Genomic DNA, 24,895 nt, shown 5'->3' with positions numbered 1-24,895 from the left:
CAGACAGGACTACAGCCTGTTCCACTAACCTTTTCGTTGATGTTTTCCTTTTTGTATTCATTGTTTTAAAAATATTGTGACCAGCCATTATCCTCGAGAGAAAGTGAACTTAATGTGGGACACCAGGCGGTACAGTAGAGCGGGGTGGACGGCTGGAGATGCTGGTGATTACTTCAACATATCCCCTTCATTTATTCCCAGAGGTTTTCTTTTTTTTTAATTGAGATATAACTCACATATAAAATTTATCATTGTAAAGTATACAATTCAGTGATTTTTAGTATAGTCACAAAGTTGTACAACTATTACAACTATCTAATTCCAGAACATTTCATCCCCTCAAAATGAAATGCAGTTCCCATTAACAGTCGCTCCCCATCTATTCCCGAGTTTGCAAGCAGACAGTTCCCATGCTTGGCTTCTGGAGGAGTCTCTTTGCCTGAGAGCATTCTCTGGAATTTGGTCCACATCCAGGCAGGCTGGACATGGCAAGGAATTAATACCTCAGATTTCCAACCTCAACCAGTGAGGGATGGAAAGTGGTGGATAATATTCCCAGCTACTTTGTCCTTCAGTGTAATAATTCAGAGATGTTTTCTGTACCATGTCTCAGAGGGTCCCCAGCAGGATTGGGTCCCAGTTGCCCACAGTGGTGACTCTTTCGATCTGTCTCAGTTCCTCAGTCTTCCACAGGATTTCCTGAAATCACTTCCCAAATAAACTACCTGCACCCAAATCCTTATCCTATAGTCTACATTTGGGAAAACCCACCTAAGATTCTTTTCAACAAGACTATCATGAAGTCTTTGTCAAGCACCTTGCTGAAATTCTGACATACTATACCTCTCATGCTTTTAAAAAGACAAATGAGGCCGGGTGCAGTGGCTCACGCCTGTCATCCCAGCACTTTGGGAGGCCGAGGTGGGTGGATCACGAGGTCAGGAGATCGAGACCATCCTGGCTAACGTGGTGAAACCCTGTCTCTACTAAAAATACAAAAAAATTAGCCAGCCATGGTGGTGGGCGCCTGTAGTCCCAGCTACTCGGGAGGCTGAGGCAGGAGAATGGCTTGAACCTGGGAGGTGAAGCTTGCAGTGAGCCGAGATCACACCACTGCACTCCAGCCTGGGCAACAGAGTGAGACTCCGTCTCAAAAAAAAAAAAAAAAAAAAAAGACAAAACGAGTTTAGGCTGCCATATGATGTGATCACATGCCACTATGCCCAGCTAATTTTTAAATTTTTTGTAGAGATGGGGTCTTGCGATATTGGCCAGGCTGGTTTTGACCTACTGGCCTCAAGCGATCCCCCCACCGGGAACTCCCAAAGCGTTGTAATTACAGTCATGAGACACCACAACTGGCCCTGCCGTACCTGATTTCTTACTAGGGAGATCCATGCTGGCTCCTGGTGGGTACGTTTCTTTTCCAAGTGCTCATGAAAATCCATTTAATAAGCTGTTAGTTAATTTGACAGGAAGCCCACTGCTATTTTACAAAACTATAAAGGATTTTCCAAGTTCCATTTTGCTTTGTCTAACAGTGGTTTTTTAATCTGTAAAAGTTAAAGGATGTATTATAGGTAAAAAAGAGACGAAGTTATACTTCATATAATGTAAGAGATTGACTACTCTTCGCATCAATTCATGTTTTACAATAGGCAATAACAGCGACACACTTACTTGGTGAAGGAACTGATGACACAATGCAAAAGACATCACAGCCCCCAACAAAAGCCTCCAAACCAGTTGTCACCAACCCACTCACCTCTATTCAAGACAGAGGTCATTACCTTTAAGTATAATATTTCCCCTTTTTCCTAAGCAGTTTTGAAAATGGTTTTGTCAAAATATTGTTGTCTAAATACTACTGTTTTGTCTAAATGTGAAATATCATTTTGCTGAAATCACTTTTCTTTCTGGAAGACTGGCTTACATGACAATTTATGATTTGTTTTTTTTTTCTTTTTTTTTTTATTATACTTTAGGTTTTAGGTTACATGTGCACAATGTGCAGGCTTGTTACATATGTATCCATGTGCCATGTTGATTTCCTGCACCCATTAACTTGTCATTTAGCATTAGGTATATCTCCTCAGTAAACTATCGCAAGGACAATTTATGATTTGAATATCTAGTGGCAAAGCTTTCGAACATAGGCATTTACACATAAGCAGAGGGAAATCATTAATGCCAAACTTTTGCAACCAATATATATCTAAAAGCACCAAGGGCTTAAAATTTGAGCATCTCTATAAATCTCTTTCAGTTAATCAGAATGGAAATAATGAATAGCAAAGGCTTTATCAAATAAGATTACACAGTCAAGGCAGGGCAGTATTTTTCTTATGCTGAGTTTTATAAGACATAAGCAAATTATCATTTAAACATTTATTTAATATAGGTTAAAATGTAATGCATAAAGAGAAAAAATGAACACTTAAATGTCAAACAGAAGAAAACCCTTTATATTTTATTTTGGTCAACAAAAAGTCTGTGCATAACTCAGCAGCAGGCCTGAATTAAATTAAGCCAAAGCTGCATTGTGATGGCCACCAATGTACAGACTGCCTGTCTGGCTTAGCACATCAAAAGTCTAATCAAGGCTCAAACAAACATCCTTAGAAATCCAATATATATATATATGAAAAAGGCTTTCTTTCTCAGTTAAATGAGATAAATCTTAAAGTTGGGAAACTACTAAAAACAATAAAAATTTAAAACTATTTTGCTAAAGGGTATAGAGTAAATAACAACAACAACAACAAAAATGACAAACCAGAAACACTGAAATGTGTTTACATGTGAAAGAATCATCACGTTGATTTACGTCAAAGAACATCATATTTGTTTATCTTAATGCTTGGCATAGTTGGTTTTAAGGTTTTAGAAATATTTTTGAATTCATTATTAAACAATAGGAACATACTGTACAGAATATTTCAAAACTTCTACCAAGAAAACAAGTACAAATTCTACCTAGCAATATAGGTTTCTTATCAACATGCCTTTTTTTCCTCACTGGTATCAAACTGACAAAGGTGTAGGGAGAAAATAATTGAATGGTTTCTGAAGGCCACACTAGCCCTTTAGCCAAGAGTTCTGCTTCTGAATTATATACAACATCTTGGTCCACAGACAATGGAATGGATTTTTGGAGAGAGTGTCAATTTAGGGCTAAAGAAATACAGGGTGAGAATGATGCCCTCAACAAAAGCTCCAAAAGGGCATAGAAACTGGTAAGTGACCTAAATATGGAGAGAGAGGTGAGGAGAAAATACATAGTAAATGCTGGCTTGTTATTGTATTTTATTCTCTCCCTTCTCTGATCCATTCATCTTCTTAAGACTGCCTTCTGTGTCCCTTTGCAGGGAAATTATCTTACCCTTTAACATTTGTTCCTTCACTATTTTAACAAAAAGCCTATAAGAAAAATAATAAATTCAAGGCTATTACTAAAAGCTTGAATAAAAATAACAACAAGCCCTATGCTCCAATCAGTAAACTCATTTCTTGGAATAAAATCTTCATTTGTGGAAGTGGAATGATGTCTCTTAGTAGATAGTGTTCATTTAGGGTGTGATACTCTTACTTTTAGAAGCAGGAAAAATTACTAAATATTAATATGTGAAAAGTAAGGACTTTCCTTCTGAGGGATTATTGCTTTATGGACTTGACTTTGTTTATCCTTATAGTATATCACTGCCTTACATAACTGTGGATATGATGCCCAGTTTCTACTGATTTGTCCAAAATCGTCTGAGAAAACCAGGCCAATAAAAATATAGTGAAAACCTCTTGAAAATACAATTATTATAGACCCACATAAATAAAGTCTAATCTGAAGTCTGACAGCTGATTTTATGTTGAACATAAGTCTTTTAAAAAGTGTTCTTATTTAACATAAAATGTAAAATAACATTCTGGAAACAAGTATAAATATTACATTTATTCTGAGTCCAGATACTTCCTAAACTGTAGAAGTGCAGGATGGATTTAACTTATCCATTAGTAATACAGACTCACAAAAAGTTATGCTGCAAAAAATGCTGAACCTCCTCTGATAAATGGTCTTTAAGATGCAGAGACTGAGGAAGCTAAGTGAATGTTCATGTTCACTGCTGTAAATTTTCCTTATAATTGGTAAAAAGGCTACCCATAATAGAATTCACATTTTCAATGAATTCATAGTTTATCATCAAATAGAATAAATGAATTAAGATTTTATTTTTAAAAGAGACATATTTATTTGTAATAACTATCTTTTTTTGGTAATAACTATCTTTAATAATGCTATTATTTATTTTTACCCATGGGGAATGCATAAGTACAAACATTGTTAGCTTCTTTAACATTTATTAAAAAGACAGACTCTATACTAATGCAGAAGGATAAGCCTCTTCTTCTCACTCTAAAAATCTCTTCTTTGCTGTAAAGAATTCTCAGTGCATGTGAGCTAAGACTCTGGAGCACTCAGTAGAGAGGTGTGTGGGATGACCAGACAGAATCACTAGGTTTTCTCTGTTTTCAACTAGCTGAAAATAGGAACTCTAGTTCTAAATATTAGAAGTCTAAATATTAGAAAAATAAGGAGAGGGGATATGACAAAATGCTTCAAAATACATGCCTGAGGTGAGACTGCTTGTATGTTTGCATGTGGTAGCTTCCAGATGAAATCTTCAGTTTTAATCTTCAGGTTCATATCTGGAGATATAAATTAAGAACACAATGTCAGGATACGTTTTGTTGTTGTTATTACCAAATAAGTTTACTTGAAGCAGTGGCACTATATTTCTCACTTCAAATTACTGCTATGGTAGAAGTTGGACACATTCAACTTTGTTTTGAGGTGACTCAGAGGGGATTTTTACGTCAGGTAGGAGGATAGGCCAGATCACTGCTAAGACTCCAGGTCTCTATATTTGGCATTTAGACCTGTGATAACTTCGTGTAATTACCTCAAGCATCATATTGACAAGAATAGTTGATACGACTATATGAGTAAAGGGCTAGCAAATCTACTTCTCTAAGGACAAATCTCACCTTGAATTCCCTTTCTAGCTCTGCTCCCCTGGAACTCTGATAAAGGTAAAATGTCAACTCAGTTTCCAGGCAAAATATCTGATGACCACATCTGGACCTGGAGGACTATGAATGAACTATAAATACGTGGTGGGAGCCACCACTTTAGGTTTCCCCCTGTGCGATGAGTTCTTTTAACTGGACATACCCTTAACTGGGTATCATGTGACTGCTACGAGAGATACTAATCCTATGTAGAACACGGACTTCTAAGCCAAGCTGGCTATGACACCCATCTGCATGAATCTCATTCTCTCCAACTTAAACTGTCACTTAGGGGAACAGTAAGACCAATTCTTGGACTGCTTAGAGTATACCACTGAGGAGAAGAGAACTACCTAATGCTGTCCTGCGAGCTTGCTGTGTTTCCTGTCTGACATCCTGCTAAGTGAATCCATTGCCAAGAGCAGCTTACTGTAGGCCTGTGTGAGTCTAAAGGCCTAGATGAACCTAAAAAGAAGCCCTGGTGGGCATTATAGATAAGGTCAGGCCGGAGCTCCTCCACTTTCCTCAGATGAAGGCTTCTGGACTAAATGATCCAGCCAACTACCACTGGCTTGACCTCTCTGGAACAAGCTTAGATTTAACAGAGAACAAACATCAATCCAGAGAGAGAAATCCAAAGGCGGGATCAGTGTGGCTTACTGTGCCAGTCTTTTCCTCAGATCTTTGATTTGGTCATTCTTCTTGGTAAGAATCTCTTTCATGTTTCGATAAGCTGCTGTTTGCTGAAATTTCTTTTCTAATTCCTGCTTAGTAAAAAATGTCAGCCCATTACTACAAAAATGGTTAAGGAAAGAGATAACAAATGTGAAAAAAATATGCAAGTTTTTTTGCTTGAATTTTACTAATATTTTGCTAATGATTTTCTAATTTCCTTAAAGGACACATTTATATAAAACTAAGACTATCCAAACTTTAAAAATATATACTTTCAAATGAGAAGCCATAAAATAGTAACATTTTCCCAAGTACAGTGTTGGTAAATAACTCAAGCCCTGGATATGATAAATCTATTTGAAATATTAAACTAATTTTCCAGTAAAATAAGCACACTTTTTTCCCAAGTCCCAAAGTTGTGTATTTTAGCAAAAGGATTTTTAATTTAGTTAAATTTTAGCTCCCATATTCTTTTTTCCCATTTTTTATATGAAAAAATTTTTAATTTTTTTATAGAGATGGGGGTCTTGCTATGTTGGCCAGGCTGGTCTTGGACTCCTGGGCTCAAGCAATCCTCCCATCTTGGCCTCCCAAAGTGCTGGGATTACAGGCACAAGCCACAGCACCCGGCCTCAACTCCCATATTCTTTTTTTTTTTTTTTTTTTTGAGACGGAGTCTCACGCTGTCACCCAGGCTGGAGTGCAGTGGCGTGATCTCGGCTCACTGCAAACTCCGCCTCCCGGGTTCATGCCATTCTCCTGCCTCAGCCTCCCGAGTAGCTGGGACTGCAGGCGCCTGCCACCACGCCTGGCTATTTTTTTGCATTTTTAGTAGAGACAGGGTTTCACCGTGTTATCCTGGATGGTCTCGATCTTCTGACCTCGTGATCCGCCCACCTCGGCCTCCCAAAGTTCTGGGATTACAGGCATGAGCCACCGCGCCCGGCCCAACTCCCATATTCTTAAGAGTCTAATCCCCAAAGTGAAGAATCTAGCTCTCTACATATTTTATATAAATTATGATGAAAGTATAGAAGTCCCTAAAAAAAACAGTCCCTCATCCCTCTGCAGGCTGTGGGAAGAAGGAGCAGAAGAGCAACATGGTGGGATGCAGGGCAGGATTCAAGCCACCTACAGAGGAGCATTTCACCATGCTGTAGGGGGGAGGAGATGTCTTATTATCACAGATATTTTAGTACCAAAGATGGAAGAATATCAGTGCCCAGAAATGATTAATCTTTAGAATATATTGGCTAATACCTTGAGAAAAAAAATCTGAATTTGCAGTTGTTCAACGTTTATCTTAGCCACATGTATTCCTCTATACTGTGTGCATTAATCGTACATTAACAGACAGATCCCTTAAACATGGTCTTCTGACCTTTTCAGCCATGTGCAGCTGCTCCTGAACCCTGAGTAGATCGTGCTTGGCTGTCGCCAGATTCTCCTCCAGTGACTTCTGGTTTTCTGTCTTGTCATTAAGTGTCTTCTGAAACTCACTCTTTAAAGCAGCGACAGTGTTTTCCAAGTTACTCAAGTCTTGGGCCTTTATAAAATCCTATGAAAAATAAATGCAGGGATGTAATTTCATGTTGATATTCTAAAAATAACTGTTTTAGAATGGTGATTCAACATCACAGGAGATGAAAAAAATGATGTATGTTGTGTGTGCATGCCAGCCTCCCTTGCCAGCCTAGGTAAGTGCCAGCCCCTTCAGAGTCACCAGTAGGCCAGTCCATTGTCAGCCCTGGGTACGTGGTGTCTTGCACACAGCCGACACTCAGTAGCCACTGAATTCCAAATACATAAAATATGATTTGTGAACCGCTGGTATTTCCATCCAAGATGTGTGCACCAGGGTTGAGATGGCAAATAGGTTTCATTTTGAAAAGCCAAATTTAAAAAAATCCTCAAAGAAGTTTGAATTCTTCAAAATGATAGAAAAAATGATAAAAGTAATATAATTTATACCAAAAACTTAATAGACATATGTTTTAGTCATTATTTACAAGGAAATAATATGAGAGCACAATTACTGATTACATGGTTTTCTAAATTTTTAAGATTTTAAGTTTTTTATATTTATGAGATATGTACATTTTTCCATACTTTGACAACTATAGCATAAGACAGGATCTTCTCTCTTCCTCGATCTTGCTTTTGACTGGATAAGATTCATGAAAGAAGAAACATTTGTATTGATAAGACAGTAAAATGGTCTATAATTGGTGAATATGTAGATGAAGAAATACTTAGTCCTTTCAGCCGGGAGCAGTGACTCACGCCTATAATTCCAATACTTTAGGAGGCCAAAGGAGGAGGACTGCTTGAGCCCAGGAAATTGAGACCAGCCTGGGCAACAAAGCAAGACCCTGTCTCTACAAAAAATATAAAAAATTAGCCAGGCATGGTGGCACATGCCTGTGGTTCCAACCACTTGGGAGGCTGAGGTGGGAGGATCACTTGAGCTTATGAGGTTAAGGTTGTAGTGAGCCATGGTTGCACCACTGCACTGCAGCCTGGGCAACAGAATAAGGCTCTGTCTCAAAAAAAAAAAAAAAAAGTACTCTCAACAAAAGAAAAACAAAATCTTTCCTCATTTTTGAAATCTGGTCTTTGAAAAAAAGATTTTATTTCATTGCAACTAATAAAAGAACTTATTCACTGGTTGTTCTTGTGTCCAAAATCTTACAGTAAAATTGGAGAAAAGCCCCAAAAAGCTTTTAAATAAATTCATCATCCAAATGTGTTTGCAATTGTTTGACTTATGAGAAATTATAAAGCTGTTCTGGAACATTTGTGTTTTTATAAATCTATTGTCATTGGCATATAATGGTTGAAAATCATTAGCTATGTAAGAAGTATCCTCCTATTTTAAAAATATCTACAGATAAAATGGTTCAATGTCTGAGATTTGCTTCAAAAAAACATGGCGGGTGGGAAGAAGAAAGTAGAGGTACAAATGAAACCAGACTGGCCATGCATTTGTAACTGCTAAATCGAGTGATGAGTGCATGGGGGTTCATTATACTATTCTCTCTACTTTTGTGTATGTTTGAAATTTTTCATGGAGAAAAGATTAGCAAAAGCCCAGTGAAGCAGATTTTGGGATTGTTTACCAGACATTTGCAATGAGAGTACGACCACTAGAAAAGCCAATGCTGTACTGAATATCTACCCAAATGGTCCTGCTCACAGGAAATCATACTGCAGCATGCACACTCAATGGAAAGTCCACAGCAGACAGACTGTACATATAATGACTTCCCGCAGGCAGAGTGACATTCAGTCATTACATTCAGACAAGCATGAAGAACTACAACACTGGATTTCATTGTACTCTACAGTGCCGGTGGGTACAGATGCATCTGCAGATTCCTAATCATTTTGTCACACTCATCAAAGGCAAACTTAAGTAATGTTCAGTATAATAAAATCCAAATATAAACCAATTAAAAACCTTTCTTTTCTTCATTTCCTCTCCCCTCCACTGTAATTGGATGTCAAAGTGAGAAGGGAAACTTAAAAAAAAAGTGAGAGTATCTTGCATACCAGGAAAATTGTACAAAAACTTAAAAAATAAATGTGAGAATATCTTGCATGCCAGGGAAACTGCAGGTGCGTGAGCTATGTACTGTCCCCTCTGCCCTGGAGGATGGACAGAGGGAAGGCCACTGGTTCTCACCAGGCCTTTTGGGGGCAAGGATGTCCCAGCACATGACGATAGAGGCATTCGTCTCAGGGAGTAGCAGGGGATGGGGTACAGTGAGCAGTAACTAAGACTTAATTTTAAGTTTATAACTTCATTCTACTTAAAAAATGTGAAAAAGGTAGCTAAAACTTGTTTCACCTTTTGATTTCCTTGATCAAGCTGTAAATCTTGCAGTGCTTTTTCTAGTTTTGACTTTTCATCCAGTGCATTTGTAGCCTACAGTGAAGTTTAAACAAAACACTTTCAGTATTTAGTCTGTAGGCAGTTCAATAATTGTGTCAAAACATTTCTCAGTTACCTGTATTTCAACGGTCTTCAACCTTGACTTCAATTTCTCATTCTCTTCTTGAAGTCTTAAAATTTCCTTTGTGAGTAAATTCAAGTTTTATTATATTAACCAAAATATTTTAATATTTGAAATTATTCCTTGTTTCACTTAAAAATCTAATTTTTAAATTTAATTTAAATTACATAATAGCTCAAAAATGCACTACTGATATTTTGGTAATATCCCAATTTCACCCAGCCTATCAGCCTCAGTATCTGTGAGTCAGCTTTGGCTCTACAACATCTAGTTTCTTTTCTTTCAGTTTCTCAGACACATCTTTCCTCTTTCAGTCCTCTGTTTTCAAGTTTTTTCCAAAGACCCCCTTCCCTGCCATCTCTCGTCTACTTGGTCCTGCAAATCCTGGGTCTATTCTCAGCTTACACTGCACACTGTTGCCCCTTATCCTGAGAACTCCTTCACTTTAGTACCATGCTCAAGCCCACAGATGCTTCTGACTGAGTTGAGGCCAAACACTTTTGCTCTTATACAGCTCAAACATTCGAATCACCTGTGTTATTTTTCACTAGACTCCAACAAACACATCAGCCCAGTCAGAGAGCACTGCACTCTGTTTCAAGTCATGCTGCCCCCTGTCTGACCACTGCCTGTTCTGTTCTCCTGCCCAACACACTCACTTCTCTTTCCTCTACAATTTAATTGGTCTTCATCCTTCAAGGCCCAGCTTAGGTACCCCCTTACCCAAGAGCCTGTTCTCACCTACTCTTATCCACACACAACTGAGTCTTCTCTGCTACCCAGTATGACACCTGTAGCACACAGGAGAGTATACTCTGGTCTCTATTTCTAGAACGTCAGTTCTACCTTCCCAATAAAACTATTACATTTTTGGCTGGGCACGGTGGCTCACACCTGTAATCCCAGCACTTTGGGGGGCCAAGGCGGGAGGATCACAAGGTCAGGAGATCGAGACCATCCTGGCTAACATGGTGAAACCCCGTCTCTACTAAAAATACAAAAAATTAGCCGGGCGTGGTGGTGGGCACTACTCGGAGGCTGAGGCAGGAGAATGGCATGAACCCAGGAGGCGGAGCTTGCAGTGAGCCTAGATCGCGCCGCCACACTCCAGCCTGGGCAACAGAGCGAGACTCTGTCTCAAAAAAACAAACAACAAAAAAACAAACTATTACATTTTTGAGGGCAAGGGAGCAGGTATTACACTACTTTTATTTCTAATAACATCTAGCATAATGTTGAGAATACAAGGGTCATGAAAAATAGCTGAAATCTGAAATGCTTCAAAATCAGAAACTTTCTGAGTGCTGACATGATGCTCAAAGAAAATGCTCATTGGAGCATTTCAGATTTCAGATTTTTGGATTTGGGATGCTCAACTGGGGTCTGTATAACGCAAATATTCAAGAATCTCAAATCCAAAACACTTCTGGTCCCAAGGATAAGGGATACTCAACCTGTGCTGATAAATAATTTTTTTTTTTTTTTTTTTACATGGAGTCTCACTCTGTCGCCCAGGCTGGAGTGCAGTGGTGTGATCTCAGCTTGCTGCAACCTCCACCTCCCGGGTTCAAGCAATTCTCCTGCCTCAGCCTCCCGAGTAGCTGTGACTACAGGCGCGTACCACCACACCCGGCTAATTGATAAATAATTTTTATAAACTTAAAAACCCTTCTCCTTGTTACCGTAGATCACAAACTTTAAATGTCCATCAATAAACGCTGTCCAAAATTTCATGCTCTTCACTTTACCTTGAAAAGGTGTGATCAGGAGCTACTTCAGGCTCTCTAGAAGGTTAAGTATGCCCTCTTCTGGCCCATGGGGTACCATCAAGTAAAACTACTGTAATGGACTAATTATCCTCAGAGGACCTGAAAAAAACCTTCCACTTCTGTTTCTCTACCCTAGGCAATGACGGGACAGAATTAGAGACTTTCCATTTCTCAAAACAATAATACTACCTTGTTTAGGAGTTCTGCTGTTCCACCTTCATTAAGTGGAGCAAGTTTTGGCTTTGTGACATCTAAGATGGGCTGAAATATAATAAAGAAACCAAACTGAAATCACCACAGAATAAAGCATGTATAATCATTGAACACTTGCACTGTGCAAATGGAAGATACTATATATAAACATACCCACTGGGATGTCAGTTCCACAGGTATGGAGATTTCTGTTGGTTTCATCCTTTGTTACTCCCAGTGCTTAGGATATGCCTGTCCTACAGTGCCCAATACATGTTAGAGATAAAAATAAAACCTATCTTCCCTATGTCTTTTAAAAAAATATAGATAGAAGGAAAATGGGGGAAGAAAGGAGGGAAGGAAGGAGCTCAAAGCCAGATCTGATATAGAGCCTAGCATCTAGGAACTAGAATTTTAGCCTGTGGGAGCTGAAACAGTGATTTCTACATGAACCTTAGACTCTGTGAAAAACAATAATATTGATGAATATCTAGGCAAGTGTACTACAGATAAACAATAACTTGGCACAAATAATACAGTAGTTTAGTAATATATATTAAAGATAAAATAATTCATGCCCTCTGATCCAGAAATTTCTTAGTCAGAAATATGACCCAAAGGAATAACTGGAAAGTGTTTTGCATGTGTATGTACATAGATTCATCTCAGCAGTATTTATCCAACAATGGAGTACTTACGGTGTGCCTGTGAAGTGGAATGGTAAGTGGTCACTCCAATTAATGAGAATGATTAGAAAAAGAAGTAGATAACTACTAGTATTGCCTCCATTTGTCAGATGAGTAAAATGAAGCTCAGCTACCTCAGATAACCTGCTCAAGGTAACACAGCCAGGAAGTGACAGAGCCAGGATGTATATACCCAGGTGTGGCTGACCCTAGAGCCTGTGCTCTGCCTCTTCTGAGTAAAGTATTTATGAGTGGGATTGAGACTGAATTTAGGGATCATGTGTATGTGTAAGCCATCACAGACAAAAGCAGTTTTTCATAGTTACTTCCAAAACATTTTTTCTTTTGCCTTAAAATATGATAGACAATTTCTGAATTTTACTCGTGAATTGAATGCTTTTCCTTAAGAGTTTTCAGTTTTGATCTCTGAATTCTTTGAGTGACTTGAGGATTTTAAATACTGGCTATTAAGATATGGATTTAGAATGACCAAAAAGTTACCTTTTTGTTTGAAGATGTAATCTCTGCTTTTTCAAATTCTGCAACTTGTTCTAATAAATCTCTTGAAGAAGAAAGCAAAGATAAAAATTATTCATTTAAAATAGATTTATATCACACAGAAGAAGAGTAAAATCACTGGTACCAACCCATTACATGCCAGAGAGAACAGAGCAAGGTGGACCAAACTTCACCATATCAAAAATGTTAGTTGCAAATGGTTGAGAACCTAAACCACATGGACTCAAATGTAATCATCCACAGCACCTGGCATTTTGCATCTACTAGGTATGCAATATCTACTGCTAGAAATAAACTACAATGTTAATACAAATATGAGGAAAAATTATAGTCAACTCTGTATTCTTGAGGTGCTATGAGGAGATTGTTTTATTACATAATATGTATTGTTAGCTAGTAGGTGTTCAAAACAGATTCTTAATAAACTGGCCTTAGAAAAATGAAAATAGTCCATAGTATCTACTGAAAAAGAGTACCACAAATTCCTAGGAAAGACAGATAGTGGGGGTGTGCCATCTGAAGATTTGCAAAGGCCAATGAGAAGTGACTATACACAAGCTTAGAGCATTAACGGCAGTCAGCTTCTAAGCTTCTTAAAGTGTCACCTTCTCAGAGTTTTCTCACCAGTCACCTACTGACAGTGGCAGAAGTTCAATGATTTTCCTCCCCAGCTCATAGGTTGTCCTCAGCGTTGTTCAACACTCTGCATGTGAACTGATGTGCTGTGACTGTGCTTAGAGCAGTTCACGGGGCTTGGTGGTCAGTTCTTCCTGATTTCCAGCATGCCTTTTCTTAAAACGAGTTTCAACTTTACCAATTTTACCATATTTTTTGAATTTGAGCTCTTAGATGTCCATATTATAAGCTTTTTTTGTATTTTATATTTCCTATTTTAAAGTTAATAAATGTATACTTTTAAATTCAATTATTTAGAAAACTTCCAATGCTACTGGATTGAATTGATGGTATTTATTATATTTGAATTGACTTTTCAACTGTCTCATAATCTTTATTTCTTAGTTGACCAATCTATAAAGACTGATGGTAATACTGACCAAGCTAGCAAAAATGCTGTAAGAAATAATTAATGATAGCCTGAAAAGCAATTTCATAAATCTCGATGGCCTTTGTAATACCTAGGAACAGTAGAAACAAAGAACTTTTAAAAGGGTGCTTAGTGATACCCAAGAGATCACTCAGTGACTCAATGCTTTGCTGCTACCCTACCCAAATTTCCCCACACACTAGCCCCAAGAAAATATGCAGCCAAAGATGTTCACTAACTTTTAAGATTATGCTTGGGCCATTATTGTCACAGTTGCAAGTTCAAATTTTATTACCGGTTTTCAAGTTCAGAGATGTCTGTCTGTAGCTTAAGATACCACTTCTCAGCTTGTGCAAACAGCTGTCGCAGAAGTAACACATTGGTATAGGCAGTGTTGATGAGCTCAGATTCCACCTCGCTATGAACCACAGCTTGTAATCCATTGAGGACTTCAGAGACTTCATCTATGGTGAAGGTCTCCTCCACCAGCCTGAAAAACAACCATGATCCAAAACTTATGGATAAACAACAAGAAAAATCTACAAAATACAACAAAATTAAGAAACCCACATTCATGTAATCTACGAAATTCAAAGATTACAGTGAAAATCTCTCTGGGAACTATCTTCTTTATTAATAAACATTGAAAATAATTTAAACTCAATTAATTTTTGACATCTATTCAAATGATTAAATTGTGCACATCCTTTAATACAAGTAAATGCTCAAACACATTCCCCAAACCATCATCTACTTTTTTCTTTTTTAGTATTACATGTCTTATTTCAAACTCCACTGAAATCAGTCTTATTACATTTAATAGTTTCAAAAGTCACCTGGAAGGCATAGTCTCATTTCTTTCTAATATTTCTCTAACATTTTAATAATCGTATGAACTATTCACAGGTTAGTAAACATCTATGGGAAATAAATGGTAATTATATATTGCTTCTCTTTGCATTCTTGAGACCCAAAAGTATAATAATAATAAACTAGCTTATCTTAAAGTTCCACTGAACACTCCACAAAAATGAATATCATCATCAACAACAGCATTAGAAATCTACTCTCAGGGCCAGGCATGGTAGCTCATGCCTGTAATCCCAGCACTTTGGGAGGCAGAGGCAGGTGGATCACTTGAGGTCAGGAGTTCAAGACCAATGTGGCCAACACAGCAAAAACTCTTCTCTACTAAAAATACAAAAAATACCTGGGTGTGGTGGCACATGCCTGTAATCTTAGCTACTTGGGAGGCTGAGGCAGGAGAATCGCTTGAAACCAGAAGGTGGAGGTTGCAGTGAGCCGACATCATGCCACTGCACTCCAGCCTGGGTGACAAAGCGAGACTCCGTCTCAAAAAAACAACAAAAAAACCAAAACTACTCAATGCTTGGTTTGGAAGAGAACTTTGGTGCCATCTTCTACAATCTCCTAACTTTACAGATGGGAACACAGGTTTGAAGAGTGGAGGTGACTTGCCTACAGTCACATTGGTGGTAACTAAACCCCACAATCATCTTCAGCAATGATGCTGGGCAAAGGATTCATGCCCAACAGCTGAATCCTTGAAAAAGCTTCTGTGTGTGCCTTCTAGTTTCAATGACAATATCACAGTAACACAGTCCTCTCCTCTCCCTACCTCTACCCTCCAAAGTCCCTTCTCCCTCAGACTCTCAGCAGATGAAAAGCAACTGCCCCAACCTCAGCTTTATTTTCTTCCTTACTTCCAAAAAGACATCATCAAGCAAGACCCAGTTACACTAAAGCATAATCATAGTTAAACTCAAGTTAATAGTATTTGTTTTATAATTCTTTAATGTTTCATCTAGCCAGCAGAATTTAGTCATTCTTAAAAAACCAAATTTTTTAATATAAATCCTTATTAAAATATTAATAATCTTTCTATATTCTTTAATAGAACATATGTTCTTGCCAATTAAATTGTTGCTTTCATCTGCTGGGGGTTAGGAAACCAGATTACCAGATGAGTTTAATGGACTGAATGGTCTAAGGCTGATGGCCTCTAATACTGAGACATTCATGGTTTTATGGCAGCTGGAGCTCACGTGGAGGTCTTTTTCACTTATGTCTGACTTGACACTCATCTCTTGCTACAAATCAGCTATGGTCCATCTATTATCATCTCATGCTAGAAATCAACTAACAATTTTGGTACTAGTCAGCATTATGATTTCCTGCTGTTTTCCTTTCTACTAATTATTCAGTATGAAACACAGAAGTGTTTTCTCACTAATTTCCATGTCTTATAGCTCTAACCATTTAATTAATAACTCAAGTAATTAAAGTTCTGGAATCTTTAATACAAGCCAATCATTAATCCACAAACCCTTGGCAACTTCCTGATTACCCTTCTGAAACTCTGCCATCCTACAATTATCACATGCATTTCTGACAATAGATTCATTGCTTCCACCACAATACAACTTCTTTTGTTTCCTATATCCATGAGGCTTAGTGTAGCTGCCCTTAGCAAATAATTGGTCATGATGAATCCCAGAAATTATCTGGTCTCTGCTATGGCACCCCCATACTGGCTACCAGAAAGAATCCATGTTCCTATTTGGTTTGCTTAGAGTCCTCCTCTGATACCTGCTCTCCTTGAGGTCTTGGAAGCAGGAATCTACAGTTTTGAGTCTCAAGCCTCTCTTTGAACGAGCAAAACGCATATAATTAATAACTTCATTTTGATGGTGCTCATTTAGGCCCAACTCTGCCTGAAAAAGAAAGAGGTAATTTAATTGTTAGTCTTGAAGATCTGATCAAAGAGCCAACAATGAAAATGCGTAAGATATCCTGTGGTTGAGACTGCTAGATCTCCATCGAATTCTATTCTTTCCTTCTTCCTGGCTGCATGGCTGCCCAGCTAGATGACACTTCCTTGCCCTCCTTGCCATCAAGTCACTGCTGACTACTTCTCAGCAATGAATGTTGTGGTCCAGTTCCAAAGACCTGGTCTTAAGATATGGAGTGTACCTCTGCCCCTCCCTGTTTCTCTGAAACCTGGAAGAGGTGGTGACTTGACTGAATCATGCAGACAACATCAATGCCCTAGAGGCTGGGGGAGCCGCAAGATGAAAGGGACCCATGTCTCTACCTCATGGAGAGGCACTGACCCTCTCACTGAACTGAGATGAGCAGTGAGATGACTGTTAAGTGAGAGAGAAATAAACTTCTCTATTCTTCAAGCCACTTAACCTTACAGCAAAAAACAGCAACTCTGTTATGGCAGCTTAACCCTTACTCCATTAAATACAGCTCTAACAAGTACATTTGATTTGGAAAGAACCACTAATTGGTCTGTACTTTAAACCAGATGACAGCTTGACAGATACTTAAGAGGCAAGCCGACGGAGGTAGGGCTAGCACCCAAATAATAGAGCAGGTCAGCAGTCAGCTAAGAGCAAGGCATCAGCCATGTTAGTTGGATTTGTAATTAAGCTGCTGACGAGCTTTACAAAGCAGTTTAGGTGGCATAAGTCTTTAAGGTCTGGAGGATAGAATGGAGATAGCAAGAGTTGAAGGGAAGTGAAAGGGAAATCTATAAGGCAGTCAAGTACAACAGGTTACAGTCACATATGCACCTGAGTTGTGACTGACAAGACAGATTTCTATTACACACTAAAAATAATTGACTACCTACATCAGAGACAATATTATCTCTGATAGTCACACATCAGTATGGGCAAGAATATCCTACAATTTAGAAATATCACAAAACAATGTCACAATTTGCTAAAAACAAAGCATAAATACAGATTCTTTTTTTTTTTTTTTTTTTAGAGATGGAGTCTCACTCTGTCACCCAGGCTGGAGTGCAGTGGCGTGATCTCTGCTCACTGCAAGCTCCGCCTCCCGGGTTCATGCCATTCTCCTGCCTCAGCCTCCTGAGTAGCTGGGACCACAGGTGCCCACCACCACGCCCGGCTCATTCCTTGTAGTTTTAGTAGAGACGGGGTTTCACCGTGTCAGCCAGGATGGTCTCCATCTCCTGACCTCATGATCCGCCCACCTCAGCCTCCCAAAGTGCTGGGATTACAGGCTTGAGCCACCGCACCCGGCCTAGATTCTTAATCATTATTCATTGTCTATAGTATTACATTTACACTCTTTACTCCTCAAAACCTCCCAAACTCTTTCTCTTACCCTGTTTCCCAGGTTCTACTAAATGAACACTCTACTTTAGCCACACTAGTCTGCTCATCAGTCCTGAAACATGACTTAAAATTTCCTGCCTTGACTTTCACTCATGTTACTCTGATCCTAAAGTATCTCTCCATTCCTATTTGAGAATCTGAATCCTACCCAGTGGTGTGATGGTAAATATTTAACAGCAGGTTTTCTAGGTAGGGGGGCCTGATTTGTAGCATTGCTGATTTCCATGGCATAAATACTTCCATCATGGCTGATTTCAAGCCACCAATATAATGTCACTGAATGAAGAGGTGAGAAGAAATGCATACAACTGGCTCTCACCAGCCAGTATACACATACTCCACCACATCACTGAATTCCTACCCACCCTTCACGGCCTAACCTGTTTCACCTACTCTGTGCCATCTCCCAATATGCCCTCAGTAACTCTATAGGTATGCCTTCCTCCAAAAGCTAGCATATATAATCTCTGCTACTTCTTTGGTACCGTCACAGGCTGATTACTACCTTGTATTATTGATTTTTTTTTTTTGAGGTTTTGCTCCTCCAAGTAGATTGTAAACTCTATGAGGGAATGAATCATTTCTTATAATGCACAACACCTAGCATAGTGCCTTGTGCCAGCAGGTAGCCAATTCCTATCTGTTCATTCCTTTCCCTCCTTTCAAGGAAAGTTAAGACTCTTCTAGGACCAAGAAGGAAAAATTACTCAAACTGAGAAGGGTAAATGACAGAAAAGTTCCTTTAAAATGGATTGGAATGAAGAAAGGGGGTAAAAGTAGACAACTGAGTTCAAAAGGAAAAATAGCATCAGCCTAGGAAACAGCTATTCACAAACCTTTACTTCCACACATATACTATATGTATCTATGTCAAATCATTAGAGAGGAAATGGAATAGGTAGACGTGTGGTATAATAGACAAAGCACTGGATTAGAAACCAGGTTTAGGTCTAGCTATGCAACTATCTACCTTGGTAACAGTCTGTTACCAAGTCACTTAACCCCAATGACATTAGTTTTACTATCTGCTAAATGAGAGGTGGATATGATGATCAGTCCTAAAATGGTTAGAAACAATGGGAGGTATCCAAGTGGGGAAGTCAGAATTTGTTTGAATTTTGTTGTAGAAATATTCTGTTAAAATAATAATAAAAAGAGCTGAAAACATATAGCAAGAAATCCTGCCAGAGCATTGCCAAGCTAGTATCTTGAGATTGTACCATAAATTGTGTATGTGTGTTTAGGGGGAAGGGGATATAAGAGAAGCGGGTAAGGTACCAGAAATGGTTCCCTGTTCTTAACCATGCCCACAAATCCATATACAATTTAAGAGAAGTACAAGGAGGAAACTGTAATGATAAAAATGAGCACAGTTTAATAATACCTATCAGATACTGATGCTTAATATTTTCACAGGTACTGCACTATTTATTTTATATGCATTATCTTACTTATCATATTAACAGTCTTGTGTAGTTATTATCTGCAATTTACTAATGAAGAACCTGAGCCTCATTCCAAAGCCTCAGTTGTTAATTGATGGAAAGGGATGACAGAAGATAGAACAGGAACAAATATCAATTTTTTTGTGATTTGTTTTCAACGTATTCTCCTGATATTTTAGGGAAATCAAGAGAATGAGTGGAGAGGCTCTAAACTCAAGAAGGGGAGGGAGCAATCTGTTTAGTTCACAGGTGTCTTCTCAGCTCCCAGACAGCGCTTGGAACACAGTGTGGACTAAATAGAAAATGTGGTTGCTGAGGTATTTCAGTAGCCATTTCAGGTGGTGCTCTCAACCCTGGTTTCATCCGTTTTCCTGAACCCTTCAGTGCTGTGCACTATTCTAAGTATGCCTGGTATTTAAGATGGCATGCTATACTCGCTGGAGGGATTAATGGTCGTTTTTGAGCAAGCCAAAACAAAGGAAATGTCACCCAAATTCCTCAGCTGTAAAATGGAGTGCTGGGATTCTTAAAGTTACATCCACATCAAAGAGTTGGATTTCAATCACACAGAAAGCTGGATTCGTTCTCCCTGCTCCTCTGGTTAACGTGTGTGTGTGTGTGTGTGTGTGTATGTGTGTGTGTGTAAACTTGGAGCTTCTTGAAATTGAGTGAGAACCCTGCATATGTGTTAATGCGTGTGTGTGCGTAAACTTGGAGCTTCTTGAAATACAGTGAGAACCCTGCCCTGCACCTTAGGCCGGCAGCAGTTTCCTATAGCTCTCTTCACCTGCCACCTTAGAGTCGTGCCTTGGCTCCGGCCCCCCCAGGCAGGCGAGAGAAACGAAGTGACGCGGCGGAGCTGGGCTGCTGGGAAAAGGCTTCACCCCGGATTACCCCCATAAGGGCTTGGGCTGCGGTTAACCGAACCTCTGGCGCCCGGCGCAGCCTCCCTTTCTCAGGGAGGCTGAGGAGCGGCCAGACCCAACGAGGCCACGTAATCATTCCGGGCCCACCCGCTCAGTGTCTCCAGCTCCGGCCGCGCTCCCTCCTGTGCGCGGTGCGGCGCCTGAGGGCCGGCTACTCACCATGGCGGGAGGCGGCAGGCGGGAGGCGGCAGGCGGCAGGAGGCAGCCTAAAGGAACTGGAGAGGTCAGGCGGTGCCCCGCCAAGCCTGGGATCGCCGAGGGTAGTTAAACCACAGAAGATGGGGAAGGAGGGTAGGTTGTTTAGAAGCCTCTGGTTGCTAACGGAAACCGAGGCACGTGGACTGCAATTATGCATTTTCATTGGTCCTCAGGATCACGCGACGGGAAGTATTGCGTAACCAGTTGACTGCCACATGCGCATTGGCTTCCAGGGCCGGAAGTCCCACCTTTTTGTGCTACGTTCACTTTTGGGAGCTGACTGCAGTTGCAGAAGTTAATGGGAACACTGGGCTGCCTGGAGTTGCCTGTGGCCGCCAATGCGCTTGGCGCCTCGGGGCGGCCACTTATGGATTGTTGGGAAGTTCTTGTCCAGAACTTCCTGTGGCCTAGGTGACCCCAAGGATGCAATGGACATCCCAGACCTTTCAATGGTCTCATAGGGCACGGCCTGGACATTTTTTTTTTTTTTTTTTCAGGAGTTCCTACCTGAGCAGCAGGGTGGCTGAGACAGGCCAACAACACCAACGCCTGCAGGTTCTCAAATAGAGCTTCAAACGACCCCTCCCCACGACTCTGCCCGTTATTATTACTGTTGTTGTTATTATCTTCTCTTATATTTCCAGTTAAAAGTCTCTAGCAACCTTTTCCCATTTAAAAAAAAATGCAAAAAGCATGGGTTTTCTCCAAGAGCAGTGAATTTCAAAAGGTTTCATATGCCTGGAACCACTATGGAAGCTTGTTGAACAAATTCCCAGGCCTCATCTCCGGAAATTCTGATTCACAAGTCTAGCTTGGGTCCTTGGGATCTGCACTTTTTAACCGATGTTCCGGGAGTGATCACAGATCAGGACCACTCTTAGAAACGCTGGCTTGGAAGGACAAGGGTAGGATGAGATCAATTATTGCAAATAGCAGGGACTCAGAGTCCTTCACTCAGATGATACAGAGGTGATATGCAGGCATTTGCCCACAGAAGGATCTCAAGCCTTGGGTCAAGAACAGTAAACAAGGTTCTCCTGTGTGTCACCTGGAGCACTCTAACATGTGGAAGGATGGCCTGGAGGCAGTGGCATGGGTATGCCCAACTTCAGCTTTGGCTAGGCTCCCTACCCTTAGCACTGCAATGGCATTTGGGCAGGATCCCTGTCTTCTTGCAAGATTCCTAAGGGCAGATTCTCTCAACCCTGCATATTAACCCCTTCAAGCTCAGTTAAACTTCCCCTTTACCATCCTATCTCCCCATTTCTGTTTAGTGAGTGTTGTTGAATTTGGTAACAATGGTTGCCATTATTTAGTGCCTACTATGAGCTATTAATAGACACATTCCATTCCAGTAGTTAATCCTCATAATACTTGGTTCTTTCCTCTGTAGACATTCGTTGTGTTCACCTAGTGAGAGGGTCACTTTACAAAGTGTTGTGGGTGCGAGATGAAGTTTATAAAAACTTTTATGACTGATCGGTAAACAAAGTTGTTCATCAGCTCGCACTGCTGAAAAGCTCGTTTATTTTCTCGCAGGCCAAATCCTGTGATTGCAAAGTGTTATCAATTCAAGGGAATGAAAGGAGTGTGTGTTTTTAGGGTACTGAATTGTAAAATAGATCAGCCTGTACATATATTTTATGCATTAATTAAAATCCTAATTTTTTGATATTTTCGTGAGTTTTTTCAAATAGTCAAAAATCTCCAAAAATTTTTTCAATATATTAATTGAAAAATATCCATGTATAAGTAGACCTACACAGTTCAGACCCATGTTGTTCAGGTGCAACTGTGTATTTCTGATTTCAAATATTTTTACAGGCCGTCGGCCCTGTGTCTAAAGTGCCTATTGATTGTTGGGAGAACAAAGATGAAGCAAGGTCCCTGCTCTCAAGGATGCTAACCATCCAGCAGGACAGACAGACCCATTAGAGGATCATGTCATGTCAACATAATGTGGTCACCTTTTAGGAAGCCAGGCAAGGGGCACCTAGCTCAATGTAGGGTTTCAGGGAAAGCTTTGAGGAAAATCCCTGAATTGAATCTTCAGGGATTAGCAAATGTTAGCCTGGGAAAAGCAATGCAGAAAATACAGAGGAAACATAGCAAACACGGGCACCAATACCTGAAACAGCCCAGCATGTGCACTCCTTACAAACCCCAAGAGATTAAATGTTAGGTGAGCTTCTACTTTTAGAAGTCAATATTGCCTGGCCGGGCACGGTGGCTCACGCTTGTAATCCCAGCACTTTGGGAGGCCGAGGCGGGCGGATCACGAGGTCAGGAGATCGAGACCACGGTGAAACCCCATCTCTACTAAAAATACAAAAAATTAGCCGGGCGTGGTGGCGGGCGCCTGTAGTCCCAGCTACTCGGAGAGGCTGAGGCAGGAGAATGGCGTGAACCCGGGAGGCGGAGCTTGCAGTGAGCCGAGATCGCGCCACTGCACTCCAGCCTGGGTGACAGAGCGAGACTCTGTCTCAAAAAAAAAAAAAAAAAAAAAAGAAGTCAATATTGCCAAGATGTCACTGCTTTGCTAAAAATATTAAGTAGAAAACAAATGACCTGGACAAGGAAAAAAACAACTGAACACACTAAAACCCAGGGTGATATAAAGAAAAGTTACATATCTGATCTATTGCTACCATTGAAGCTAAGACACCAATCTAAGGGACTAGTGTTAAGCTAATTGGAGAATGTCTTTCTAGGAATGGAGGGAATTTATCTGACTTCCACCCGGTCAGCGTGCAAAACTAACCCAAGTACAGGGGTAGAAGAAACGTGGTAAGAATGTCTTCATTAAATCATCCACAAATAGGACTGTGGAGAAAACTTTGAACAGCTAACATACACAGAACTGATACTTTTCATGTATAGAATTGAAGATAAATGGTTCCCAGTTGTTCTTATGTGATATAATTTGGTTTTACTTTAAAATAGTGAGACTGAATATAAACCAGAAGACAACATGAACTTAAATATCTGCATGTATAAGACAGAAAAATTTTGCATTTTAAGAGATTTAATGTATGAATTTCTATACTTGATTTTGTGTAAGAGAAGCCATCAAAACCATGGAGATAGTTGTTTTTACTAGGATCGCTGTTGTATCCACATAAGAAGGTTCTATTTGTGTGTTGAGAGATTTTTCCATGTGCCCATTGTATTTGTTACTTAGAATTTACAATATTGTGAAAACATTCCCCTTCAAAATAGATATATATTTTAAAACCTTCTGCAATGTAATTATATTTTAATTGATTGCATATTTACTGTGTTCCAATAACACGTTTCATGTCTAACTTGCTATGTTTAATCCTCAGTCTCATGAAATGCATACTATGATTACTCTTACTTGTGAAGAGAGAATGGAGGCTAAGTGAATGTAGGTAACTTTTACAAGGTCATGTAGTGAGTCGATGGAAAGACATGCATGAGTATGCAGAAGCTACCAGCCAGATACACAGTCTCCCCAGTCCCTGCAGAATGGAGGGACTCAATCATCTCATACTCACACCTCCTCCCAGCAGCACCACCATGGAGAGGCACCAGTACACCTTCACTGGGAAGCTCCATGTGGACCATTCCTTCCTTTTATCCATTCTCGGATGCCCTGATTCCTAATTCCCTTGATCCACATTCAATCATTTCAGTGTCTCCAAATTGCCTGATAGAAATCCTAATCAACACTTTTCCTCTCCAGCTTCCAGTGAATGCCTTGTGGGATTCGCAATATATTTCTTGATGTCCTGAGATCATCAGCTTTTTCCTCGAATACTCCTCACCAAAGAGGAAGCTTCCCTTCTCTCCACCCTCCCCCTCCCAACATCTGTACCTGTGGGTGGCTGGTAGTCTGTGCATCCTTCAAAGTCACCTCCTGACCCTTGAATGAAGCCAGACTCTCAACCAGCCCTCCCTCAATGAAGCTGTTTCTTGCTCTGCTGCTCCCTCTTCTCCATCAACCCTTCAGCATCCAGATCATTCACTCATTCAAGCATACTCAGTCAAGCCTTGGGATTTCTGCAGGTGACCTGCAGAATGGCTCCACCCTATCTTGCCATCCCTGATGGATGACCCACATAGCACCCCTTTGTCATGACTCTATCTGCTGTTCTTCAGAAACCTTCAGCTCCAATTCACTTCAGGACCTGTCTGCTCCCCACACCCCATCAGAGCCAGCAG

The 24,895-nt window shown here is 40.0% G+C and overlaps 1 protein-coding gene and 1 long non-coding RNA gene across 17 annotated transcripts in view; one reads left to right on the top strand and one right to left on the bottom strand.

The window, feature by feature from the left end:
* Nucleotides 1-24,895, bottom strand: part of LOC129483098 (leucine zipper transcription factor-like protein 1) — a 204,365-nt gene that overhangs the window by 37,496 nt on the left and 141,974 nt on the right. For 3 of the 16 annotated variants that reach the window (XM_063610782.1, XM_055280088.2, XM_055280105.2), the window contains 9 exons: nucleotides 16,577-16,701; nucleotides 14,262-14,456; nucleotides 12,904-12,964; nucleotides 11,714-11,785; nucleotides 9,750-9,815; nucleotides 9,590-9,667; nucleotides 7,121-7,297; nucleotides 5,725-5,828; nucleotides 2,336-4,701 (listed from right to left, as the gene is read on the bottom strand). In XM_063610782.1, coding sequence (XP_063466852.1) covers nucleotides 4,683-4,701; nucleotides 5,725-5,828; nucleotides 7,121-7,297; nucleotides 9,590-9,667; nucleotides 9,750-9,815; nucleotides 11,714-11,785; nucleotides 12,904-12,964; nucleotides 14,262-14,456; nucleotides 16,577-16,701 — 897 coding nt within the window. In that variant the 3' untranslated portion in view covers nucleotides 2,336-4,682. Of the gene's footprint in view, nucleotides 1-48; nucleotides 1,554-2,335; nucleotides 4,702-5,724; nucleotides 5,829-7,120; nucleotides 7,298-9,589; nucleotides 9,668-9,749; nucleotides 9,816-11,713; nucleotides 11,786-12,903; nucleotides 12,965-14,261; nucleotides 14,457-16,576; nucleotides 16,702-20,671; nucleotides 20,867-24,895 lie in introns of those variants that run through there. The other 13 variants (XM_063610788.1, XM_063610843.1, XR_010113942.1 and 10 more) reach the window with 12 other exon arrangements.
* LOC129483162 (uncharacterized) lies at nucleotides 21,012-23,498 on the top strand. Its single transcript, XR_008657920.2, has 3 exons — nucleotides 21,012-21,121; nucleotides 21,208-21,265; nucleotides 23,422-23,498. It is a non-coding gene; the product is annotated as an uncharacterized lncRNA (long non-coding RNA).

The sequence above is a fragment of the Symphalangus syndactylus genome, chromosome 1 (assembly GCF_028878055.3).
Source record: "Symphalangus syndactylus isolate Jambi chromosome 1, NHGRI_mSymSyn1-v2.1_pri, whole genome shotgun sequence".
NCBI classification, from domain to species: domain Eukaryota; kingdom Metazoa; phylum Chordata; class Mammalia; order Primates; family Hylobatidae; genus Symphalangus; species Symphalangus syndactylus.
Note: the sequence above shows the minus strand (reverse complement) of the source record. Positions and strands in the feature narration are given on the sequence as shown.